Source organism: Tiliqua scincoides, chromosome 2 (assembly GCF_035046505.1).
Source record: "Tiliqua scincoides isolate rTilSci1 chromosome 2, rTilSci1.hap2, whole genome shotgun sequence".
Classification (NCBI taxonomy): domain Eukaryota; kingdom Metazoa; phylum Chordata; class Lepidosauria; order Squamata; family Scincidae; genus Tiliqua; species Tiliqua scincoides.
The window spans coordinates 13,790,862-13,818,190 of record NC_089822.1 but is presented as its reverse complement, the minus strand read 5'-3'; the positions used below and the strand labels follow the sequence as shown (position 1 = coordinate 13,818,190).

Sequence of the window (27,329 nt, the reverse complement as noted above, 5' to 3'; positions counted from 1 at the left end):
GGTCTCCTCAAGGTAAGGGAATGTTGGTTACCTTGGGGCTGCACTGGTGCCAGAATGTTGGATAAGATTGGGCCCCCAGTGTTATATTGTGGTCAGAGTGGTGAACCTAGATGGGGATGAGGGTGACACTAAATTGCTTCTCAGTCATGAGTGACCTTGGCTCACTCACTCCGTTTTGGCCTGTTTTGGCACAGGATAAGGTCCAAATCCTAACCAACTTGCCGGTACTGACACAGCTGTGCCAATGGGTGCATGTGCTGGAGCTGGGGGGCAGTTGGTGGAGGCCTCCTCAAGATAAGGGAATGTTTGTTCCCTTACCTTGGAGCTGCACTGCACTTACCCCGGTGCTGGAAAGTTGGTTAGGATTGTGCCCTAAGCCCCACATATGCCACCCTGAGCTGCTTGGATGGTCAGGATAGAAAGTGACATACTAATAAGAAGCTGAGTAGGTAAAGCTTTTCCTGTCATGGCGTTAAGGAATAGCATCATCTATTTAATTTTTGTGTGTGAGGCTCCTGGCGTAGGCACAAGAGAAGAGCCAGTTGGTAAGGTGATAATTACTGATGAAAGTCCAGCAGACAGTGGCGAACAGGAATCAAGAGGGAACTTCAAAGCAGGCCTGATCCTCCATTTCAGGCAAGGCTGGATAATTGGCTTGGATGACATTGTGTTTCATCCCCATCTGTAGGGTTGCCAGCCCTCCAAGACTGGCCTGGAGGCTCCAGGAATCAGCCTTAATCTCCGGCAATCCTGGAGATTTTAATAGAGCCTCCCTGGTTTAATGATATAATGTCATGCTGGAAAAAAACAACCACCACCAATGAATAGCTTGAGTCAGAGTTGGTAACCCTGCTCATCTGCCCCTAGTATCTCTCAACCACTTCTGAAATATATAAAGCTGCATTGCATTTACTCCAGGACATTGAGGCCTTAAAGGAGACAATGCTGAGGCTCAAGCATTCAGAGCAACATTAGTGAAATCTACCATTAGGGAAGAACGAGATGAACTCATGTTTAAGGTATAACATAAGATGAACAAGGAAAGTCCCAGAATAGTTCCTAAAGTAGCTGAAAATAAGGAAAAAAAAGTAGTAATATAGACTTGAAGATGTTAAGCTTGTAAGAAGAGCCTGCTTGATCAGAACCGAAGTCTATCCAGCCCAATATCCTGTTTCCCACAGTGGCCAGTTAAATACAGGAGAACCTCTTTAAGTTGACCACCCAAGGGACTGGAGGAAATTGGTCAACATAGGGAGGTGGTCAACATACGGAAAAAAGGCATTTAAATATTATCATGTTTAGCTGCCAGGACAACAAATGCAAGGCCAAGTTATTATTTAGATTGGATTTTTAAAAAGTTTTATTGCAAATATCAATGAGAATTGATCTTCTTGTGATGCTTACTATTTATATCATCTATATCTATATCTATATCTATATAGATATAGATATAGATATATAGAGAAGGTGGAGAGAAGGTGGAGTACCTCAAGACATGAGGGATGCAAACATCATCACGCTGTACAAGAACAAAGGCGACAGGGGTGACTGCAACAACTACCGTGGCATCTCTCTCCTTAGCGTTGTAGGAAAGTTGTTTGCCCGAGTTGCACTAAAGAGGCTCCAGGTACTTGCAGAGAGCATTTATCCAGAATCACAGTGTGGATTCCGAGCCAACAGGTCCACCACTGATATGGTATTCTCCCTTAGACAACTGCAGGAGAAATGCAGGGAACAACGACAGCCACTCTTTATAGCCTTCATAGATCTCACAAAGGCCTTCGACCTGGTAAGCAGGGATGGCCTCTTCAAGATTCTCCCCAAGATCGGATGTCCACCCAGGCTCCTCAGCATCATCAGATCCGTCCACATGAAAGGCACTGTTGTCTTTGATGGCTCCACATCAGACCCCTTTGACATCCGAAGCGGCGTGAAGCAGGGCTGTGTTCTTGCACTAACCTTGTTTGGGATTTTCTTCGATGTTCTGCTGAAGCATGCCTTTGGAACTGCAACAGAAGGCATCTATCTCCGGACCAGATCAGACGGAAAGCTCTTCAACCTCTCCAGACTGAGAGCAAAGTCCATAGTCCAACTGAAATGTCTGTGTGACTTCCTCTTTGCCAACGATGCAGCTGTCACTACCCACTCTGCCAAAGATCTCCAGCAGCTCATGGATCGTTTTAGCAAGGCCTGCCAAGATCTTGGACTGACGATCAGCCTAAAGAAAACACGGGTCATGGTTCAGGATGTGGACTCACCTCCCTGCATTACAATCTCTGTGCATGAACTGGAGGATGTCCATGACTTTGTGTACCTTGGCTCAACGATCTCCGACACTCTTTCTCTCGATACCGAGCTAAACAAACGCATCGGTAAAGCAGCTACCACATTTTCCAGACTCACAAAGAGAGTCTGGTCCAACAAGAAGCTGACAGAACATACCAAGATCCAGGTCTACAGAGCTTGCGTCCTGAGTACACTTCTGTACTGCAGTGAGTCATGAACTCTTTGCTCACAACAGGAGAGGAAACTGAACGCTTTCCTCATGTGCTGCCTCCGACGCATTCTCGGCATCACCTGGCAGGACAAAGTTCCAAACAACACAGTCCTGGAACGTGCTGGAATCCCTAGCATGTATGCACTGCTGAAACAGAGATGCCTGCATTGGCTCGGTCATGTTGTGAGAATGGATGATGGCCGGATCCCAAAGGATCTCCTCTATGGAGAACCCATGCAAGGAAAGTGCCCTACAGGTAGACCACAGCTGCGATACAAGGACATCTGCAAGAGGGATCTGAAGGCCTTAGGGATGGACCTCAACAAGTGGGAAACCCTGGCCTCTGAGCAGCCCGCTTGGAGGCAGGCTGTGCAGCATGGCCTTTCCCAGTTTGAAGAGACACTTTGCCAACAGTCTGAGGCTAAGAGGCAAAGAAGGAAGGCCCATAGCCAGGGAGACAGACCAGGGACAGACTGCACTTGCTCCCGGTGTGGAAGGGACTGTCACTCCCGAATCGGCCTTTTCAGCCACACTAGACGCTGTTCGAGAACCACCTTTCAGAGCGCGATACCATAGTCTTTCGAGACTGAAGGTTGCCAACATATATCTATATCAAGAGACATAATAGCCCACAATCAGTTTTTTAAAAAAACAACCTGAAAATTCATAAGCTTAAAAAAAATTGTAAGTTAAAAAAAAAAATACTTGGTTTCATAGCAGACAGGCAGACCAATGCTACCCCTTGCCAACCCACAGCATGTAGCATGTTACATAGCCCCAACAGCTAAAAAAAACAAACACTTTTTGTACTTAGGCTGCCTGGCCTCCACTGGGTCTCCTCAGATTCACTAAATGCCAGAAGGTGTTTGATACGGTCCCTCACTAAAAGCTTTTTGAGAAAACTCCACAGTCAGGGAATAAGAGGACAGGTCCTCTCATGGATTGGGAACTGGTTGAGGACCAGGAAACAGAGAGTGGGTGTCAATGGCAACTGACAAAAAAAAGTGGAGAGAGGTAGAAAGTGGAGTGCCTCAAGGATCTGTCCTGGGACTGGTGCTTTTCAACATCTTCATAACTGGAAGATGTTGAAACATCTTCATCTTCTCCCTGGAAACAGGGATAAGCAGCGAGGTGGACAAGTTTGTGGATGACACCAAACTTTTCTGAGTGATGAAGACCAGAAGGGATTGTGAAGTGCTCCAGAAGGGTCTCTCCAAACCGGGAGAATAGGCAGCAAAATAGCAGTTGTGTTTCAATATACGTGTAAAGTAATGTACTGGTGATGGGAACCAAAGTGAAAGGACAGTGGCTTCACTATGCACAAGCAACCTCATGTCCCTCACAACTTGGTACATGTCCAGGTACAATCGGCACAGGTCTGTCTGCTATGTGCAGTGTGCCCACCTATAAAAACCCTTTTGCACGCACGCTAGCCGGCATAGGGGAGGGATTGTCGCGTGGCTTCTTGTTTTTCCAAGATGGGACAAACCAGACAAAACACAGGCCCACAGTATCGCGTTCAGTGGGCAACTTACAGAGGGTAAATAATACTCTGTGCAATGGTCGAAGTGGTCAAGATACAGCTTATGGAGGTGGTCAATATAGAGAGGTTGGTCTCCCATAGTGTACGTAAATGCAGTGTCTGTCCATACTGTGAAAATTAGGTCTACTTAAGGAGGTGGTCAATATAGAGAGGTGGTCAACTTTGGAGGTTCTACTGTACCTTTGGAAAAGTTCACAGGCAGAGCTTGAAGGCAATAGCCCTCTTTTGCTGTTGTTTCTGAGTATGGAGAACCCATGGGCTTCAGTGACTGGTAGCCACGAAAAGGTCACTTCTCCATGAGTGTGTCTAGTCCCCTTTTAAACCTAGATATGCACCGTCCAAATTACTCATGCAGCTCTTTACCCGTGTTTATACCATCCCAAAGTTGTTTGGAGTACTGTAGATCAGTTTATACATTAAATAGCCTATGTTCCAACTTCCTTTTTGGTTCTTCTGCAAGGAAGCTGCTGTTATTGCTTCCAGTAACTTTCTGTTTTGTAATCAATATATTGCCCACTATGTTACATTTTAAAAATATTTATTTTATCCTTTTTTTTTTTTTTTTTGCTAAAAGTAGTAAAAGTTCCAGTGGTAACTTTTATATTATATTTTCAATACTATCATTCACTATAGACTTCCAGAACCTTTATTTTTTTTGCAAGTACCTCTTCTTGCATTTAAAAATTAGCTCAGGGCTAATTTCCTATAGGGCTTAAGAAAGCCCCTACCTCCTTTTGTTGGTATCCTGTGCTTCTGAAGAGTTTTCTCACCTACTGTTGGAGAAACACTATCCTAATAGCTTTACGTTAATTAGCCCTGCTACAGAAATATTACAACTCTATAATAAAATAATTTATCATAGTGACTCAGAAGTACTGAGAACTAGTTGGTTAAGTAGAATCAGTTACCAGCTTGTTAACTTCAAGAGTTTTAATTGAATCCACCCTTAGCCAGCCAGAGTGAACAATCCAGTTATACAACTGTAATTGCAGTTTCTGTTTTCAATATCCTAGCTCAACTGAAATCTGGTTAGCAATAATATTTCTTTGTCTTTTTTTTTTAAGTTTGAAATATGAAAGGAACACTGAAAAATAAATAACTTTCCACGAGAGCCTGGGGCTTCCAAGTCCATAATGAGAGGAACATATACAGAGGATAGAGTCGAGAAGCAAATTCCGATAGAACCCTGACTGCAATCCTTCTGGCATTTGCATTTCAGAGGCTGAAAATAAAACACAAAACCCTGTGAATGCTCGGAGGCCAAAGTCATTGAAAACTTGGCTGGTTTTGAGCACTTTACAAGCTGCCAGAAGTGGGGTTTGGGGTCCTGTTTGGCTTTCTGGCTGCCAGAATGGAACAGAGACTTTATTGAATCCAGCCGTTATTTGAATGATGCGACAGCACCAAAGTCTCTGCCTCTGCACTAAGGCAAGATGCACGAAGCTCTAATGGTACTACCTAGCACACTCTAGTTCAAAGCAAGGATAAGGAGGAGGATAATAAGGAGGAATAAGAGGAAATGGATGAGAAGTGTGATTCTTACCATAGTTTCCAGGAAGACCTTGGTGTCAGTGGGTGGCTCCAGCAGTGTGGGCCACACAGTGGTTTAGCTAGAGGTGGTGCAAAGCACTACGTCTTGCAGGGAACCTCACAGCAGTGTGAAAGGGGCCCCTTCCCCTCCCCTTTGGAACTAGGTGTACACCACTGTTTTGCTTCCCCTGCCTGGGATGGCTCCAGAGGGGGCTAGAGGGGGTGCAAAGTACCGAGTCTTGCAGGGAGGCTAGAGGGGGTGCAAAGTACCAAGTCTTGCAGGGAGGGTCACCGCAGTATGCAGGGGACCCCTCCCCTTCCCCTTTGGAGCCATTCCAGGCAGGGGAAGCAAAACAGAGGTGTACACCTAGTTCCAAAGTTATAGCACTGGGGCCGCCCTCCTTTTACCTTGGTGGCAGAAGCCAGAGGAAAATCAAGATCTGTGTCTCTTGCCACACCCTCTGCCAGTCTAAGGATGGGGTTACTGTGGTAGGAGGCGATCTGCAGCTGCAGCTTCCAGGCCATCATTATTGTGCTTCATAGATGGGTAAAGCTTGAACAGATGAAGCATAAACCGGAGAGCCTGCGGGGAACGTCAGTTTATACCAGCAGTTTTAATACTGCAGATCTGAGTAGCCCTGTTGGGTAGACTGGGGCTCGACATGGGGTAAGGAAACAAATGTTCTCTTACCCTGAGGGAGACCTCCAGCCTGCTCAATCCCAGGGCTGGAGACAGTGTGGGCCATGCAGCCCTGCTTTGCCTGTGGTGGATAGGATTGAGCTGCTTAATGGCATCAAATGGCCAGATTCTTGGTTCTCAGTCTCCAGCGAGCAGGAGCTGGGGACCGGTTTAATGTGAGAATATGAAAAGAAAAGGAAAACTTGACCCATGCAGATTCTCAGCATCTCATTTAAACCAGGTCACTGGCACCTACGCATGCAGTGTTAGCATGCCAGTGCTGATTACTTCTGGCTCATTGATCCCTGGCATACTAACATGGCAACACAAGTTTTACAATCACCTGGTTTGAAGGGGATGCTGAGCATCTGATGAAACCCTGCCTGGATAAGCTTTTTGTGTGAAAATATGCCTGCCATCACATTTGTACACAGGCCATATGTTTTCTAGTGATTCGTGCCATGATAGTGGGTGTGGTGGAGGAAAGGTAGGGTGAAGGGCAAGCTGGGCACAATGACTGGTGGCTAGCAATGACTGTTTCTTCCTAACCTTCCACTTTCCCCACCCTCTTATTGGTCAGATGGGGTTAAATGGGGTGGTGGCGTAGCTGGAGGGGAGGCGAAGCACTCAGCCTGGCAGGGGGGTGGGCGAGCAAGCCCTCCCTTTGGAGCCATTCCCGGCGGGGGGGGCACAACGGAGCTGTATGGCTCTGTTTTGCCCCCCCTGCCGGGAATGGCTCCAAAGGGAGGGGCTGCTCGTCCTCCCCCCTGCCAGGCTGAGTGCTTCGCCTCCCCTCCAGCTACACCACGGAAATGGGGAATTGGTACTATTTTACTATAGTTATCCAAGGCTAGGAATTCTAGACAGAAAGAAGGCATCCTTTTTTTTGCAGGAATGGCAGAAAGGGGGTGGGATTCACAGAGGGTGGCAAGGAGAGTAAACTGCAAGCAACAAAGAAAACAAAACCCTGATACAGGTGACTGAGTAGTTTTCCCCCTTCTCTTTCTTACCCACATCGTTCAAGGGAGTCTGTTTCTTGCCCTCATTTTGTAAGTGGGCATGCCTTTCGATAAAATCAGTAGCTGATGTCAGTGAAAAATCTGATGGCAACACAGCATAAGCATCCCTGTACATGATCTTATAAAACCTAGGGTTGATGTTGCCATGGATTTATCCAGTTAACAATATAAGAAGAGCCCTGCTTGACCAGGCCAAAGGCCCGTCTAGTCCATCTTCCTACATCTCACAGTGGCCCACCAGATGCCTTTGGGAGCACATAAGATACCTGTTTCCTGGTTCTACTCCCTCCCACCTGGCATTCTGAGGTAGCCTACTTCTAAAACCAGGAGGTTGCATATATCCATCATGGCTTGTAACCTGTCATGGAGTTTTCCTCCAGAAATTTGTCCAATTCCCTTTTAAAGACATCTAGGATAGATGCCATCGCCACATCCTGTGGCAAGGAGTTCTACAGATTAATTGCACTCTGGGTAAAGAAATGTTTTCTTTTGTTTGTTCTAGTTTTCTGAACACTCAATTTTAGTGGATGTTCCCTGGCTCTGGTGTTGTGTGATTGGGAGAAGAACATCCCTCTATCCATCCCCAGCATAATTTTATACATCTCAATCATGTTCCCTCTCAGGCACTTTTTTTTTCTAGACTGAAAAGCCCCTAAAACTGTAGCTTTTCCTCATATGGGAGCCCGGTAAACATTTTGGTCACTCTCTTCTGGACCTCCTCCAGTTCCACTATATTGTTGGATGGATGGCTTATGGCTACTTGGGCTCCTGTACCTGTCCCATTGACCAGGTCGGGTGTACCAACCCAATCAGCTGGTACATGCTAATCTCAGGAGGAGCCTGGACTAAAATCTGTTGTTTGGGGTGGGAGAGCCAGATAGTGAAGACAGTAAGTCCACACTCTGACTTGGCTGTTCTGATGTGTGTCTTTCCTGTTGTGGTGCTGAATTCAAAGAGGCTCTTGCAAAGGATTCCTCCCGTAACTGGTTTAGGAGGCTGACGTAAAATACCCTGGGAGGGAGTTGCAGAAGGCAGTATTGATCAGGCAGTGGTCTGACTCGGCAGACAGAAGGCAGGTTTTCCATATTTCTTTAGGACTGTGCCAGCATTGAGGAGTCTTCAGTAGGGCCACCACCCACTATTTCAACACCTTGGTTTCCTAGTGTGTCAAGATCCTCATCGCCTGAAGTGATTTTTTTTTTTGAGCTCTTCAAAGATTCACATTTGTTCCTTGGTGTCAACAAGTTTAAATGTTTCACAGAAATGGATTTCATGCTTCGACCTGTCCCTGAAGCTATTCACATAACTTTTAAAGCTGGATTACTGCAGGTCAATTGAATAGAATGTGCAACTTTTTTTTTATCTTGATGGGGCACCTACTTGAGAGGCTAAAGAACCTGGACTTTAAGAAAGTTTCCACTCCTCAGAGCAGGCAACCATAATTCTGTCTTGAGGCCCTCTTGTCCAAATCAAGTGAATGTTGTCTTAGAGCCACTTCAGATGCATTTCCTTCTCAGAAATAATATGATTACTTAGTTGTAATTCAACACTTTTCAAAACAGCTCCAAGTCCTTCATATACATTTTTTCAAAAAGAATTACAGCAGTCCTGTAAGAGAGGCCAATATTATTATCTCCACATTACAGATGGAGGAAGGCAGGTTCTGAGGCTGAAACACAACCCAGATCTCAATTATGAGCTTACTCATGGCTCATTCTCTTAATTATTGCTCTAGTAGCTTTACAGTGCTATTTTGAGAAGCACTTTGGTGCTCTCCTATGACCAGCTTACCCAGTTTTGCAGTAAGCATGAAAGAACTTTGTGCCTGACTGCTTCAACCTCTGGCTTGAGCCTGATGATGCCTGATATTCTGTTGTTGGACATTTTTCCCCCTCAGAAGTTAGAATATTTATGAACATAACACAACATTTTAGCATCTCAATCAATACCATTTCAATATTGATGTTCCAGTTTGATGAGCAAAAAGTCAGGTTTAACCATTTCAAATTCTGCATGCTGAGCCTATCCTTATACAGTGGAATTACATATTGGTGCTTGTCCTTCTAAGCTTTTTGAATGCTGCATGGGATAATTGTGGGGGAATCTAGAGGGGTGGAAGAGTCTGTACCATCCCACTGTGGCAGGCCTACTTGCTACCTGAATGACCTGGTTGCTAAACTACTAGTGTATGTATCTGGGTCTCTTCAGTCGAGAAAAGAGGTGCCTGAGGGGGGACATGATTGAAATGTACAAAATTATGCAGAGAATGGATAGAGAGATGCTCTTTTCCCTCTCGCACAACACCAGAACTAGGGGACATCCACTAAAATTGAGCATTGGGAGAGTTAGGACAGACGAAAGGAAATAATTCTTTACCCAGCATGTGGAGTCTGTGGAACTTCTTGCCACAGGAAGTGGTGATGGCATCTCACCTAGATGCCTTTAAGAAGGGATTGGACAAATTTCTGGAGGAAAACTCCATCACGGGTTACAAGTCATGATAAATATGTGCAAGCTCCTGGTTTTAGAAGTAGGCTACCTCAGAATGTCAGGTGCAGGGGAGGGCACGAGGATACAGTTGAGTCTTGTTGTCTTGTATGTTCCCTGAAGCATTTGGTGGGCCATTGTGAGATATAAGAAGCTGGACTAGATGGGCCTTTGGCCTGATCCAGTTGGGATCTTCTTATGTTCTTATGTATTTGCCTTTTCCTTATTAACACAAAAGATTTTTCATTCTGAACAAGACAGGATTTCAGGGCAATCATCACCTTTTCAAGTTTAGGATGCTGTTTTAGTTTCAGTGGGACAAATCACTCTGTCCATCCGTTCAGCTAGTGTGGAATCATGGAATCTGACTTGAGGAGCTGATTCCATGTGAAATGTAGGAGAGAAATGGACAGTGTTTTTGAAGTATGCAGAAATGTCAACCAGATCCACATAAAAGACCAAGGCTGCTACTCTCCAAGATTGTGACATTTGCACGGAACTCTGTATACTTGCAATTTATTCCAGCACCAGCCTTCCAAAATGGATAGTTTTAACTTTCTTCTTTCTTGCAGCTACCTTGCTGATCAGTGCTGGAATGGCGGATTCATCTACCTGATCATGTTGCGTCGCATCAAGCGCAAGGCCCCCCTTCCTCCATCGAATGGCAACAACAGCAATAGCAGCGAACCGAAAGCCAGGCCTAACTCAGAGCCCAGCGGGAAGACAGCTCAAAATGGCAAAAGGACTCGAAAGTTTGGGGTCATTACCAGAACATCCCCTGTTGGCAAGGAAAGCAAAGCCAGCAAAAGCAGCCCTAGAACAGAGCATGAGAATGGACACTGCACCCTTACGGAAATGGACAGGTTACAACCAGAGATGTCCAGAAGAGAAAGTAGCGCAGAAGATCGACTTCAGAAAGTGGACTCTCCTTTCCCGGCAGGACAATACAGGTCTCGCCTTTCCGATGGCGGGATCCTAGACCTCAGTGCCAGTGAACTGTCCCTGCAGGTAAGTAAAGGGCTTTTCTTTTGTTGCTGGTATTGCTTGAATATTTTTAAACCCAGAGAACTGGAGATGTTTGTTTCAAGAAAAGCAGTTAGTTATCCCTAGAGATGTAGAGGCTATTCAAGCCATAGTTTAGCATTCTGAACAGCTGAACACCTTGAACTCACACACACCCTCCTCCCCTTACTTTTCATCTTTTCCTTGTCTGCTGCTGATGTTAGATATTTCTTTTCTTGTTTTGTGACAAACTATAGTATGACATTTCACCCGGCTCCAGCAAACTCTGGTTTGCACATTTGAGCCTGCACATTGCCCATGTGCACATTTTGCGCACATTGTATTTCTTAGACATTTCCACTCTCGGTGCAGTTTGTTCATAAAGGGGGAAGGAAAAGCACAAGTCTGAGACTTGTGCCGGTTTGTTCTTATACTGCTAAATGCTTGTACCACTTATTAGACACTCTCACACCAATCTTATCCTTTGCATAGGGTAAACAAGCCAAGAGGCCATTGACTTAGAACAGGCACTCTAGGAAGCAACTGCACAGTGTGCATGTATCTTGGTGCCTCTTCATGCTTCTGCTTCTTCAAGGGCAACCTTTTGGGCCAAATTCCTTAAATTCACTGTCTGATGTGGGTCCTTCAGACCACTGCATTTTTTCAACCTGGCCTTGAACTGGGAGCATAGCAAAGCTCAGCCATGCCCTTGAGAAGCCAGCTACGCAAACTAACAACCCACATAACTACCTGTCACTCTCTGCTAATTGCATGGACAAGTGTGGAACCAGCATGGGCTACAGCACCCTCATATCTGCACCACAGAGATTGGAAGTGCTGACATAGTACTCCACAGTCCCTGAATGGAGAGTTTTCTGGATGTGTCCGTCCAGATTTTTACTGGGGTTCTGACTTTACCCTGTTTTTCCCATTACCTTCCTCAACAACAGCAAGTGGAGTTTGTTTTCCATGTGTAAGGGTGGCGGTGGTGGGGGGAACCTGCTGGAGACATGGAGCCTGGTGCATCGTGATGATTAAAGGGCTGCAGAATGCAAAGGCACAAAGTAGGCCTTGCAGATGATGAGCTGAAAAGTCTGTTATTGCTGCTTGCGAAGAGAAAGGGCTCCAGGGAACTATCTATATCAGCTGCCTGGCTGCTGACATAATTTCCTTGGCAAAGTCTTTAAACATTTTATCAGGCCATTGCAAGCACCTGAAGTATGCAATCACTCTTTGTTTTTAAAGTCAGTTGGAAACACCAGCTGGCCAGAGCTGTTTCTTTTCTTTTCTTCCTTGTCCGCTTTCCCTGGCTCTTCTACTCCCTTTCACTCCCTCAGCCTTAATTCAGAGCCAACACTTGCAAGAGTGCAGCCCCCAAGCCTTTTGTCAGTGTAAATGCCCAGCCCTGGATTCTATGAAACGCTACTAAAGAATAGCAACGACACCTGAGCGATTATAGTGAACTTTTCTAGAATGGAATTAATAAGGCTGCCATCATTAATCAAATTTGGTTAGATTAACTGATGAAGTCTTTCGGATCAACTTTGCAAAAGGCAACTGCAATAAATCGAGCAACACATTTTTGAATTTTTAAAAAAAAAAATACATGGACTTGTACCACTTGCAGTCAACAGGCCCCACCTTAGAAGAGGCATCCCCTGTCTCTGTCACACAAGATGATGACAACAGTGACCCACAGATACACCATTTAAATAAAAACTTGGAATTCAGTGCTCTCCTGGGAGAATTTTTCCCCCCATATGTCCACCTTCTGCCTGGTCTCTGTAGCCTAGGATGGTGGCACCAGATATAACTACCAGTTTCTTTCCCAGTTACCCAGTGAAAAGAGAAAGCAGAATCATATGTGCACATAAACCACTGCAATTTACTCTCAGCCTGTTTTCTCTTGGTACCTTACCTGACAAGCTGCCTTATATGGAATCAGACCTTTGGTCCTTCTTGCTCAGCATTGTCTACTGACTGGTAGCAGACAAAGGTTTTCACCTGACCTTTCTGGATCCTGGGGACTTCCACATGCCAAGCAGGTGCTCTACCATACACACATGACCTCGCCCCAACGAGAAGTCCGTAACTCAACGATATGAAGGGGACAGGCCACAGCTCAAGGATAGAATGCCTGCTTGCATGCAGAAAGTCCCAGAAGATAGATACTCAGAAAGACCTTGAAGAGCCACTGTCAGAGTAGTCAGCCCTTGTCTAGACAAACCAATGGGCTGACTCAGAATGAAGCAACTTCATGTGTCACTATGCAACAGCCACTTTGGGCAACAAATCCCATAGGTGATGCAATTTCTCTGCCTCTGGTTTTTGTCTCAGTTTGGCATTAAAAAAATGATATCCTGAAGAGGGAGAGCACCATATTGACTCTCTCCTTCAGATATAAACGTATCTACAACTACCATTAGTTTCTTGTGACAAAGATGCAGTTGAAAATAGGCAGTTTGAAAGTGCTCAATTGTTGTGCCTCTTTAAAAACTGCATAATGAACCTGATGATCCCAATGTTCCTAAGCTCCTCTCTGCATTTATTTGTGTGCTTGTTTTATAGCAAGTTCTGGAATAACAGTTTGGTTCATAGTCCATATGAACCAAAATAACTGTGTTATTTCTAGCACAAGTGTTATACGTACAATGAATCAAATTAAGAAAAGCTTTTGATTCTTTTTTAAATCGTGCCCTTTTTGCAAGAAGCTCAGGACAACTTACAGGGTCACCCACTCACCCCCTTTTATCCTCAGAACAGTTCTGTGAAGTTGTATAATTCATCTGTGGGACTCCTTGCCACAGGATGTGGTAATGGCATTCAGCCTAGATGCCTTTAAAAGGGGATTGGACAGATTTCTGGAGGAAAACTCTATCACAGGTTACAAACCATGATGGGTATGTACAATCTGAGATTAGCTGGTCGCCCTTTATGAGGGCTGGGTAGGAATTTGTTTCTGTCATCTGAATTGGCCGTGGATGACAGTTTTTTCACCTCCCCAGACTGGCAAGTGAGGGAAGGTATATTCAGTAGGTTTTGTATGCATTAAAAAATTGGTCACTATGTTTAATAAAGTAACACCAGTTCAACCCAATCGTAATCTGGTGTCTTTGCTGGAGGGTGTGAGGGTAAATAGAATGCTAGATGCAGGGAGGTGGCAGCAAGATGCAAGTATCTTGTGTGTACTCCTTGAGGCATCTGGTGGGCCACTGTTAGATACAAGAAGCTGGACTAGATGGGCCCTGGGCCTGATCCAGCAGGGCTCTTTTTATGTTCTTATGGTTCAGTAGAAATTTGCCAACTACACCACAGAATAGAAATTTTCATCCTCTGTGCTGCTGCACATTGGTTCACAGGTATGCTGTGGGAGTTTGGGGAGGGTTGTGTATTAGTAGGGCCATTGGGGGATGTGGGCCCCCTGCCAGTTGCATGGTGTGCCTTGTCAATTGTCAAAAAACTAATGGAGTACCTTGACAATTTTAGCACCCTGTTAGAGTGCCATGAGATGATTATGGCTGAAAATCACCACAGAACAATAAAGGCAACAATTGGTCAGTAAAAACAACAAATAAAATTTTCAGGCAATGCTCGAAAGCAGAAGCATTAGTGTGAACACTATATGTCTGGGCAGAAAAAAATGGGCTGATCTTCAGTATTGAAACTCAGATTGGGTGCCAGGCAAGCATCCTTGGGAAGAACGTGCCTGAGTTAGAGTGCCAACACTGAATAGTCCTTTCCTCTGTTACCATCATCCTTAATATTTTATATAGGGAATACCTAGATGTTACCTTTGATATGCAAGGTCATGTGAGAGTAGATTTGGAAACACATAATGTAATGATGTCAAGTCATGAGACAAATCATACTACATGTTAAGAGAGATGTACTTGGCACAGATCTTCCCTTTTTTGTAGCATCCCTTTGTTTCCATTTCTTTGAGAACTTTTATGCCATAGTGACGGCAGGCAAAATCTTTACCTTATCTTTGATTGGCGCAAGTTCCTTGTGCTGGCCCAGGAGTGTCATAAATATCCCCTTACTCCGAGTTGTGCCACAGCCACCTCCTAACCTGCACTGGATACAGTGCAACTGACCTGCCTGTTCCAGCGCAGGTTAGGACTGGGCTATAAGACAGGATTCAATCAGTAATTTTGTTTGAGATCCCAAAATCATTAGGTGACCTTATTCCTCTCAACCTCAATCTTCCATATCTTTAATATGGGGATAATAGTACTTACAGAGTTATTGTAAGGACAGCATCAAGAAACTATATATGGTGCTCTTTGCACACTCGGAAAGTGCTGTATCCATGCTAAGGATTATTAGTATTATTGATGGACTGCCTTTTGGCCACTTTTTCAAATATATTCCAACTGTGCATATTGTATAGTTTTTGAAAATATTATTTAAAAGAAGAAAGCAAACAAACCCATTTAAGAGTTGTACTTGAGATGCTAGTAGAGGATTGTTTTGAACATAGGCTGCGTTTTTACTCGGGGGGACGAATGATGCTTTGCTTTTAGTTTATTAATGAGGGAACTTGGTTCTTATGAAATCAAGAGTTTTAATGGCACTGCCTTGAACCAAGGACGATGTAAGCTTCCCTGCTTAGTCCTGGCCAGGCCAGTCTCTCAGTGCTTGTAGAGCACACTTGCAGTGCAAAACGTAGAAGGATTCAAAAGACACATATATATTTCTGATGGTCAACAGTTCCTTGGCGTAGACAGACGACTCCTGGGAGCTGCATGAAATTAACACATTTTATTCTCGCTTGGGACAAGTTGTATAAGGCAGATAACCCATTTTCAGACATAATGAGCCAGAAAATGATATGCTTGCTACTTTGAACACAACTTAATGATTTTTTAACATATGCAATTGAAAATGTACGCTTCTCTTAAATGCAAATTCTGAGCCAGATCTAAAAAGATCATGTGATCAAACAAAGAAAGCAAGGGTAAGACATACATTCTTGCATCTATGAACAAAATGCCACAAGGTGTGATCCAGCCAATGTTAAGCCCTTTTATAGGACATGGGATGCTACCCTAAGACTCAGTTGGACTATTGGTTCAGTTAGCTTAATAGTACCAGGGCTGACCCCCAGGGCTTTTTAAAATGGGACTGCCGAGTAAACCACATTCTCCATTGCTGAAAAATGGCTCCTGCAGAGACAAGTGAGGGTGGAATTGAACGTTATGGGAGGTAAATGGCTGCTGCTAAAATCACCATGTGGTTATGTGTCATAAAAAAGAGTGTCCCACATTGTCATTGTAACCACACCCCCGCTCCATGTCAGCCAATGAACCAGAGTGGCAATAGGTAAATCTGGATTCTCTTGTGCTTTCTTTTATGTCATGGGGAAAAGGAGGAAGAGACACGAGACCTGTCATTTTCAGCTACAGCCATTTGCCTCTTGTTCGCTATAACTTCACCCTTAAGTGCATGTTTAAATCTCATTGAAATCAAATGGGACTTGAAAAGTGTCTAATGTTTCCTGGCCTGTGCTCAGAGATTTCAGTCCAGACTAGAGCATAATGCGGTTTTTTATTTATATGCAGAATTTTTAACCTGCCTTTCATTACAATTCAAAGTCACAAGACGGCTTACAAAAACCTACGTGCCCTTGTGGTGCCCTGAAAACAGTGTGATTTAAATACCTGTTGTTTTACCCTAGATTGCAAATAATGCTTGAAAAGAAGCAGTCAGTCATAGAAGATGATTAGCATTAAAACTTGGAATTCTTAAGTTATATGTTTGGTTAATGACTCCTTTCTCTAAGGCAGTGTTTCTCGAATTGTGGGTTGGGACCCACTAGGTGGGTTGCAAGCCAATTTCAGGTGGATCCCCATTCATTTCAATATTTTATTTTTAATATACTAGACTTGATGCTACCATGGTATGTGACTGCATTTGGGGAAATGTTACAGAACTATACTTTTAACAAGCTACTATGTATATTCTTTTAACAATGATAGTAAATGGTACTGACTCCTGGGTAAGTGTGGGTAGGATTGCAGTTTGGAATTGTTAAAAATTTTCCTGCTTGATGATGTCTCATTCATTTCTCATTCTAAAAAAGTGGGTCCTGGTGCTAAATGTGTGAGAACCACTGCTCTAAGGTGTTTGTGGAATATGCTGGCTCTGGGGCCCCAAGGATGTGGGTGACGCTGAACTGGATGTCATTCTTACATATGACCTGTGATAGTTAAATCTAAAGTGAAATTTAGATTTTGTGTGGTGCCTGGTGACTAAACATTTTGGTGAGTGTGTCACAAACCCCTTTGGTAGAGGTGTTTGTTTCTAATAAGATAGGATGACAGCCCAAGGACCCAGTCCTATCTAACTTTCCAGCACTGATGTAGCCATGCCAACAGGACGTGTGCTACCTTCTGCATTAGGGAAGTCACAGAGGGCTCCTCAAGGTAATAGAACATTTATCTTCTTACTTTGGGCTGCGTTGCTGCTGCATCAGCACTGGAAATTTGGATAGTATTGGACCCTAAGTCTTACTGACTACAATGGGCTGACTTCTGAGTAAAATAAATAACACCATTTTCAAACACCTCTACCCATTGAATATATAAGGCAGATGAAATAATAGAGAATAGAATCATCCATACCTTTATGGCATACCATTGGTTTAGGTGCGTCTGGATGGGGAAGGGCTAAGGCAGGGGTGTCAAACTCATTTCATATGGAGGGCCACATAGCATTCATGATGCCTGCTGAGGGCTGGAAGTGATGTCATTAGGCAAGAAGTGATGTCATTAAACAAGTCATAACCAAAAATAAACACTTTTTTCTCACTTAGGAACTCATTAGCTGCAAATAACAAGAGAGAAAATATATGAATCTTGATCATATTTCAAGATATGAGAGAGCCCAGTTTTCATGTGGGCTGCCCTTTCAGCAGTAACACCTCAGCACTACTCAGCAGCTGAAAGCCTGAGGGCCGTATAAAAAACTTCTGCGGGCCACATCTGGTCCCTGGGCCTTATGTTTGACACCTCTGGGCTAAGGGGTCAGATGATCCTGTCAGGTGAGTTCAATAGCATGACCATTGGCCTGCTACAAAGCTGCAGCTTTGTGATTATACCTGGTCTAAAAAACATATGCATATGAAGGTGGGGTTGGTTAAATGAGGCCTGAGTGGTATAACAGAACAGTGCAGTAAGCACCAGTGTTTCAGTGTCAGGCCCTGGATCATGGGAATCCATTAAAAATGGAAAGAAAATGCCTCCTAGCAGTGGTGTGACATCTTCTTCTGCAAACTGTTATGCTCAATTATTGCGAATGCCTTTCTCTTTCACTTGAAACGATGCCTGGCTAAGTGCTGGGGACCTCCTGTCTGCTGAGTGCTGCTTGCTGCTGACATGGACCCCTGCCCTGGGCCAACCAAACTGGATTGTTTTTAGATGTTTCTAATCTCAATATATACAGTTCCCTACAACATAAAAATTAGCTGAAATAGATGTAATTCCATATTGTTTACTATAATACAAGGCACAAACCTAACCAACTTTCCACCACTGAGATAAGGGCAATGCAACTCTGAGGTAAGGGAACAAACATTACCTTCCCTTGAGGAGGCCTCTGTGTTTGCTCCCCAACTGCAGGATGCAGCACATGCCCCACTGGCATAGCTATGCCAGTGCTGGAAAGTGGGTTAGGTCCACAGTTGTACGTCTCCTAAATTTAGTCTGCACCACAAACCTACATGTAGTAACCTTGATCCATACTATCACCAGCATAGGGGTCCCCTCTGCTGGCCATGGAGAAGCCAAATTCTATGAGCCCCATCATACTGTGATCCTTCTACCAACACAAAATCTTCATTGCACACTATCATTCAGTTTGCTGGATCTCAGCCAGAGTGAGAAAACCGAGACAGTCAGAAACGGTGTTTTCCTTAACAAAACAAACAAACAAACAAACAAACCAAGAACTCTCTACAAATTCCCCTCCCAGAGAGAAGGCTGCCGGATATGGAAGATGACCATGATGAAGGGAACGGATGGACTTGGAATCCAGATCACCGGAGGTCGAGGATCAAAGCGTTCGCCTCATGCCATCATTATCGCAAGGGTAGAAGAAGGAGGTTCTGCTCACAGGTATAGTTCGCTCTATTATGTTGTACGACTCTGAAAACTCACCCAAATTTAGAACACTTGGAAGATAACACCAAAGTTCAAGTATGCAAAAGCAACCCATAGTGAGAGGCAGGTGCTAAATTGTTTATTGATAATATTTATACTCTGCTTTTCCAGTTACAGTTGCTTCCCAAAGTGACCACGCAAAAGAGACCCAATAAAATCATAACCCACTTTTTGCTATGACAGTTTTCTTCCCATATTCCTGTCAGGGCATACTGTTATAAACCACATAAGCCGCACTCCCCCGAGTCTCCTCAACAGACCTGATTAGCTCTCAACTGGTATCTTCACCTATACCCCTAGTCTCCTGAGAGATTTGGCAGAGCCAATCTCTTTCACCCCACTCTGTTCACTCTGGTGGCACATGTCTGGCCACCAACATTGGAGGTGGATGCATGAACGGCTTCTTGGACATCACACCACTGGGACTGTTACAAGGACTTAACACAGATGACATATGGACGTAACACCAATGATACACAGATGTCACACCACCATCATGCTTGATGACATGTCAGTATCAGAACACTGCTCCATGGATGACAAGCTGTATCAGTGTTTTCATGGATGCTGTTGGCATTGTTGAGAAAGACTGTGCCACTGTTACTGAGAGCACTGCCCCAGCATTGCTGGGAGGGCTTTGCTGGCATGGTGTTGCCTGGACGGGTGTAGACATCTGAATAGGATTGGGCCATTAGTTCCCAATTATTGCCTGAATTCAGGACCTTCCATGTCCCAAGGTGTTTTTTTTTTTAACATTTTTGTTCCTGGCAAACCCACTTTTGTAACATGTTGTGGGGTTCCCCTCTTCACAGTGAGGAATTAAGACAGGTGCTCAGCACATGATCCTAAACCTGGAACTATTCCATTGCCTAAAAAAGAGTCTGAAGGAAGTTGGCCAGTGACTGCCACATTCCTTTCTCTCATGACAAATGTGGTGCTAGGCGCTATTAATGGAATGAGGCCATTGCAGAGTTAACTACTCCACAGCGAGTGAGTGAGTTAACTACTCCACAGACATTTAATATTAAAGCTGACCTACTTACCAGTGATATTGTTCGTGTTTATAAAGTGTTCAGAGACGCTCCAGAGAAGGTGTTGAGTAAATGTGAAGTGACTTGATTATTCATTATTAACAAAATGCAGGCAGTCGCTTCTGTGTTCCTTGAGCTGTTTCGCCTGAAAGGGAGTGGGTGGGATAGGACTTGAGAGGAATGCACTTGTGTGTGTTCATACTTTCTCAGTCTGACAATATTTTAGTCATAGCCACATTTTGTTTTGTGCTATTTTTTAAGTGCTAACATTGAAACATTAACTTCTCGCACAGCTTGCAGCTTCCTCCTCTGTGCTTTCAGAAGCTAGATCATTGTTTTCTCTCTGAAACTACAAAGATTTTTTTCCCCTGTTCTTATTTTGGTAGGGATGGTCGACTGAAAGTAGGCGATGAGCTGCTAATGATCAATGGCCAGTCTTTGGTCGGCCTCTCGCATCAAGATGCCGTTGCGCTTCTTCGGTCAGCTGAAGGTCTTGTGTACCTGGTGGTAGCTAGCAGGGTAGGTAATATTCATATATGATACCGTATCCAGAAAATTTACTATTGCAAGATGTGGCGATGGGCACTAGTTTACAACACCATCCTATACATGTATAAGAAGTAAGGCTGCAACCCTATACACACTTTTCTGAGAGTAAACCCTGTTGAAAACAGTGGAGCTTACTTCTGAATAGACAAGCATTGGATTGTGCTCTAAGTTCCTTTGTGCTCAATAGGGCTTTCTCCCAGGAAAGTGTTATAGGATCACAGCCTTAGATGGTTTCTCCAAAGGCCCAGAAAATTCAGGGTCAACAACAGAAAATACCGTAGATACTTGCCTATAAGTCGATCCCACAGATAAGTTGAGGGCAAGTTTTGAGCCAACAATCATGGAATTTTCTATGACCCTCGGATAAGTCAGGGGTTAAACTTGGGGGGGAGGGTGTTTGACTATAGTTTTGTCTGATTTTACTCAAGGCCAGATCCTGAACAATAACCTACCACTAATTGTTACCTAAGAACTGCAGTCTCTAATTTATTAAAAACACAGTAAAAGATAATAAGATACATTTTTATTCTTTTTAAAATTCTGGTCTTCACCACCTTTTTGTAAACACTATCAGAGTAAGTGCACTGTAAACTACATACCAGTGGTTCCCAACCTGGTATTCATGTACTCCCGGGGCCACTCAACAGGACCTTTAGGGGTACTTGAAAAAGAATGGAATAATGGCAGAAAAAGGCAGGCCGTGCTCCAGAATGCATGGCCTGGAAGGTAGGTAGCTAGTTGGCTGTGAAAGCCCCACCAATAGCTAGTTTTTGGTCATCAATTCATGTATGAACCAGTGATTGAAAACCAGCACAGTAAAAAAGCTGAAACATAATATGGAAAGTGATCAATCACCCAGAATTTCTCAGCACACTTCTGGTGCAAAACAGTGCAAAGGTAGAGTCTTCTATTCTTCAAACAGATGAAAAGAGAAAATATGTGATGAATACATGAAGTCTGGGCTTTCATATGGAGGAGATGAGGGCTTGTCTTACTAATTACGAACACTTTGCTAATAGGAAGGGTACAATTTATGGAAATGGGCTGCCAAGGGATATGCAACTGAAAAAGGTTGAACCATGAATCAAATCCATGTTTAAGGTATCTGGTGTGTTAAGCCAGAAGCTCAACATACAGCATATCACACATAACTGGGAGTGTGCAATTCAATTCACAGCAGAGAGATGCAGCTGCATATATTTGCAGCCCTTTTTACTCAGAAGTAGACCAACTGCTTTCCATGGGTGTTATTCTTAAGTAATGGTGCACTGAACTGTAGCCTGGGAAGGAGGGTCCCATCCTGGTGTTTCCAAAAACAGACCTGCTTTGCAAGCATTTGCAAAGCAGAACCAGGCTGCAGCAGAAGGAAGGAAATTAAAAGGTTAACTTTGGCTGGAATTTCCCAGTTGCTGTAGAAAGGATCTCTGCCCTACCTGCCTGGTGCTTGCCTGCTGCTTGAGAAACTTGGCACCTGCCTGCAGCTTGAGAAACGAAACTGTTCACAGTTGAAAGGCTCTGCCCTCTGATTGACCCAGAGATAAGGCGAAGTGATAATTGGAGCTTGATTATTTGTCGAGTATCTGTTGTTGGCAACCTTCAGTCTCGAAAGACTATGGTGGTTCTGGGACAGCGTCTAGTGTGGCTGAAAAGGCCAATTCGGGAGCGACAATCCCTTCCACACTGGGAGCAGGTGCAGTCTGTCCCTGGTCTGTCTCCCTGGCTATGGGCCTTCCTTCTTTGCCTCTTAGCCTCAGACTGTTGGCCAAGTGTCTCTTCAAACTGGGAAAGGCCATGCTGCACAGCCTGCCTCCAAGCGGGCCGCTCAGAGGCCAGGGTTTCCCACTTGTTGAGGTCTACTCCTAAGGCCTTCAGATCCCTCTTGCAGATGTCCTTGTCAAGTATCTAACAATGAACAATTAACATAGAATTCACTGCTACTTGATGAAGTGGTGGCCACTGGCTTAATTGGGTTTACAAAATTCTGGGAGAACAGGTCTTGGATTGGTTTTTAGATGAAGTAGCTTAGATTCTTGATGTCTTCAGGGTCTCTTCTCTGGTGGCATTTCTTTCAGTTGCTATTTGGCAGTGTCGATTTTTCTGCCATAATAGTCACACATTTTTTGTGTTTTTTTTTTAAAAATGGATTCTATTATGCTGTCTGCTGCCTTGAGTGCAACAAAGCGACTAGTGCATGCTTTTAATTAATAACAACAACATGTGATGGAAATGACTTTAACGCACATTCACTGCATTCTAAGGCATTTAAGAGCAGAGAATATGTGTTAAGCATTATTTTTAACACACCTTAGAACGTCTCTGCATCTGCCTTAATGCAGTCCTTGTGTTTAAAGAGAATTGTGTCTATGCAATGCTGGGGGCCAACAACACTGGAACGCCATCAGGTTCAGGATGCTGCCTTATCCTGGGTGAGACCATCTGTCCATCTAGTTTGCCCACTGTGGTCTACCCTTGTCAGGCAGCAGCTCTCCAGACTCTCAGTCGATCCTAGCCCTGCTGCCTGAGATCCTTTTAAATGGAGGTACTTAGCGGAGAAGCTGGGATTTCAAGCATGGAAAGCATGTGCTATACTAGTTATGTTCCCTCCCACTTCCCCATACCTTCAAGGGCATTTAGCTACCTGCTGTTCAAAACAGAACAATGGATTGCCTGGACCTTTGCCAGCTCCACATGTGCAACCGATTAAGTTGGTGGAATGCTAAGGTGGTTGTGTGAATTGAACAACTTGCTACAGAGTACAGGTGGGGGGTTATATTCCTGAATGCTCCCTTTGAGTAGCGACTGCCTGCAGATAACCCACACAGCAGTCGAAGAGTTGGACTAGAATAGAATGTTTCTCTTTAATGTGCTAAGTTTCTCCGATCTTAATTACATGAGGGAAACATTTAATAGTGGCATTACCCATGTGTAATCTGAAGTTTAAACTGCAGTCCTTTTTCCACCTCATTCTGCTGCATGCCCACACCAGGCTTCAGTGTGATCTAGTGAGAAGATTCTTGTGTTCTTAAGACAGAGTAGACATAATGTCTGCTAGTAGGGTAAATACAATAGAACCTGTTTGAAGAACCCACCCACCGTGTCATCCAATCACCTTCAAGTGCATTGTGTCATAGATACATCTTGCAATACGTACCAGGACAAGTCTCAAGATGTATGAGCTTAACCATGACTTTTGCAATACTTCAATTGAAGTTATTAATTATTGGTGAGTTTTGGCAGCCATTCTGCTGTTTTGTCTCACCATGTCAGCGGAAACCTTTTGGATGGAAGTAGATCTGTTTGTATTTGGGTTCGACAGTTGGACTGTGTTCCAAGAGCTGGATATTGGCCTGCACTTTCTTGAAATCCTTTCTCTAGTCATGCTGCACCTGCATGTGTACAACTGACATGATTTCTCATAGGAGAAGGCCCTGCCAGAATGTGTTTCAGGTGAACTGAAGGCTGTGTTACATTAATTTCCACAGAAGTCACTAAGAGTAGCTCTCAGCCAAATGTGTGGACTCTCTTAAAAAGCACTATGTTTGAGGCAAAGCTCTGTCTGTGGTGCTTGATCTGTGATGATTCAGTTCACGTGTGCGAGTCATCACATGATGAACATGGCAGTGTGAGCAGCTAAATAAACAAACACCTGTGAATAATAAGCAAGCACCACGAAAACCATTGCCTCTTAACATTTTTTTTAATGCAGCTTGCAGAATGGGAAATAGGAACTTCTAACTTGAATGAGATGTCTTTGGAAAATGCTGTTGAGTAACTAGGGAGACTCATATTTTTCTTTCTTGTGAGCAGACGCTGCAAGTTACAGATCATACTGTTGTTTTGTTTTGCTGTAAGGAAGCCTAGAATCCAAGCCGTCACCCTTTATATGTGTATTTTCCTGCAATAGAAGGTGGTTGGGTCTAGAATTTCTAAAACTGTGATTCTAAACACATTTTCTTGGATACAAACACCATTCGGTCAATGGGAGTTTCTTAGGACTGGGCTGAATGTGCGTGAAAAATGCTTAGGATTGGGCTGTAAAAGTAAGAAAATTCCACTGACATAAATAGAAGCTTCTCTCCTGGTGCTAAATGCAGCTGTGGAGTGGAGCATTCTCACTGGGGTCATAGCATGAGGCAAAAGGGTTAAATAAGCCCTCCCTTGCATGCCACAGTTCCAGTTGCCCCCCACAATGCTATTTAAGTTCTTAATAAAAAGACAGAAGACTAAACTATGCATTTAATGTTCCATGTAGTTTGGCCCTAAATTCATCTGTCCAACCATATCTTGTCCATTGTGAGACATGCGACTTTCCTGTCTTGACAGAAAACAAACATTAGCAGAGCAATCCAAACTTACTTTTGAGCTGGTGCAAGTCCTTTATGCTGCCTTCTGGGTGTAGCAAATGTGCAGTAAAGCACATTTGTGCCACCTAAGGAGTTGGTATAGCGGCGTAAGAACACGTGCCAGTGCCCCTATGCTAAATCTGGACCCAGCTGAGATGAGTTTCTGCTGGCCAAGGCAGTCCAGTACAGGGCATTGAAGAGGGTGGCGGTAGGGCAGAATGGGGGTGTTTTTGGGTGGGAGGAGGGCAGGCAAGTGAGTGAACCAGGCCTGGGAGGGGCTGGGACTGACCTCGACAACTTAGGATGGATCCTAACCCCCCTCCCAGCCAGCCCGGCAGTGCTACACACGGCTGCTCAGATTTACACCTGCGATTTCACAGGCACAGAACCAAGTAGCCCCATGGGGTGGCTGGTGCGTGACATGGAATAAGGTGATGAATACCTCCTTACTCTGAGTTGCACTCCAGCCACCCCGTACCTTGTGCTGGATACAGCGCAGGCCAGTTGACCTGCCTGCTCCAGTGCAAATTAAGGGTTGCACCCTAAATTGTTTATTTCTGTCATTATCTTATTTTTGTTCTTGTGTGATTTACAGTGCGACTCTCTGCAAGTCTACTTAGAAGTAAGCCCCATTGAGTTCAATGAGACTTATTCCCTAAGTAAGTGTGTATAGCTAAGGTTCTCAAACTGGGGCATCACAAAACCCCAGCGTGAGAGATCGGCTTCTGGCCCCTTAAGGGGAAAGGCAGTGATGCGATCCCCAGTATCATACTGTTGCAAGGGGCCAAGGGGGTCAGCACAGCAGCCTCCAGAAGGTGTGGGGAACCCCACAGAGCCCTCTGTAGGGCTCTCCAAGTCTTAAAATACTAAGAATAAGCAATTGGAAACCACTTATGGTCTCTACCGTCTCCCCTCCCTGCCAAGACTTACCTCAGGAGACTTACTCCCGGGAAGTTTGAGAACCACTGGTGTATATCATTGTAGCCTGAATTATGCATAATTTAGAAGGGATCTCTTGTGCCTATTTGCAAATAAGCTTAGCTTTGTAATTTTGTACTTTTGAACCAAAAAGAATGAGTTGCTGTTTAGAAAAGGGGGGGGGGGAGCCCTGAAACTTGGAAGCTCTGGATAATTGTAAACTTAAAACAAAGCAAGCCAAAAAAGACTCTGAGGAGCAAATAGCTAAAGCTATAAAAATGAATAATGAAAAATGTGTATAAGTTCCTCAGAAGCAGGAAAGCAGCCAGGGAGGCAGAAGGACCATTGGATGACTAATGTGTAAAAAGAATTATTTAGTCAAGACTCAGTTAAACCGCATTGTTGTGATAATGGGAGTAGGTTGCACTCTGGTGTACAGTGGTTATGCAGACTGGCTACTTCAGACCAAGTCATCACTAGATGCATGGGAGCCCTACAGACCAAACATGGCTATCCATGTGCTTTGTATGTAGTTGCCATCAACCACCATCTCTGTCAGCATCCATGCACCAGTTGTAATGTGATTCTAATATCTTACAGGGCTGTTGTTTTTGTTATGTGTTTATGTATATCCTGCCTTTTTTCCACCACAGAACTCCAGGCATCTTGCATGGGGTTCCTCCATGGTTCTTCCATATAGACCCAGGCATGCTTAGCTTCAGCAAGGTGGCTGTTCTGTGTTCCCTGGGGCAGCGTAGTGAGCTGATATATGTTGTAAAATATTATGTCCACCCTAATTATTATTGGTATGATTGTGTTTCTGACAGGAAGGGGCAGAAGAGGAGTTTCTTAGTTATCCTTCCACAAGTTTGCCAGACTTAATTAGTACCTGCTCCGTTCAAGATGCAGCTCCCTGGACTGATAATAAAGAGAATGAAGAACCAGAGGAGGACGATGCCAGCGGAAAGAACCCGGTGCCCGAAGTCCAGGAACCTGTAAGTCAGTGGTTCCCAATTTTACCTGGGTCGTGACACCCCCACGGCCTCTTCTTCAGGGCTCAGCTGGGCACCGTCATCTTGGTTCCCACAAAATCTCATGAGATCCAAAATGGTGATACCCAAATATCATGATTTTGTGAGATCCAAGATGGTGGTGCCTGGGAGGGGGGAGCTGGTAGGAGAGTCCACCAGGGACATTCCTTGAAGCCCCTGTGAGAGTGCCACAGTGCACTTAAAGCAGTGGTTCCCAACTTTTAGCAGACTCTGATAAAAATATTGAATATCAGAAGGGGGGAGTGTATGCAGCTATGGCAGTATCTGCCTCTGTGGCAGTACCTGCTGTGCTGTTGTAACCCTATTCATAACTCTGATTAAAGCAAGGAACCTCAGCAGTCTAATCAAGGGACACAAAAGGGTAATTCACATGTTAATCTCCAGTTGGGTGCCTGGGTAGTTTTCACACATTCCATTCAATGCAGGTACAACCATTGTTCACCCTTAAAATTTAACCCAAGTATACTCATTCACATGAAAATGCATACTTGGGCACAGACAATTGTGCCTGGATATA

General features: G+C 44.2%; 1 protein-coding gene across 1 annotated transcript in view; it reads left to right on the top strand.

Annotated features, from left to right (window-relative positions):
- Positions 1-27,329, top strand: part of PDZD2 (PDZ domain containing 2) — a 188,905-nt gene that overhangs the window by 105,042 nt on the left and 56,534 nt on the right. Inside the window, exons 2-5 of the mRNA XM_066616956.1 lie at positions 10,328-10,763; positions 18,732-18,874; positions 20,337-20,469; positions 26,588-26,755. Of these exons, the coding sequence (XP_066473053.1) occupies positions 10,328-10,763; positions 18,732-18,874; positions 20,337-20,469; positions 26,588-26,755 (880 nt within the window). The remainder of the gene's footprint in view (positions 1-10,327; positions 10,764-18,731; positions 18,875-20,336; positions 20,470-26,587; positions 26,756-27,329) is intronic.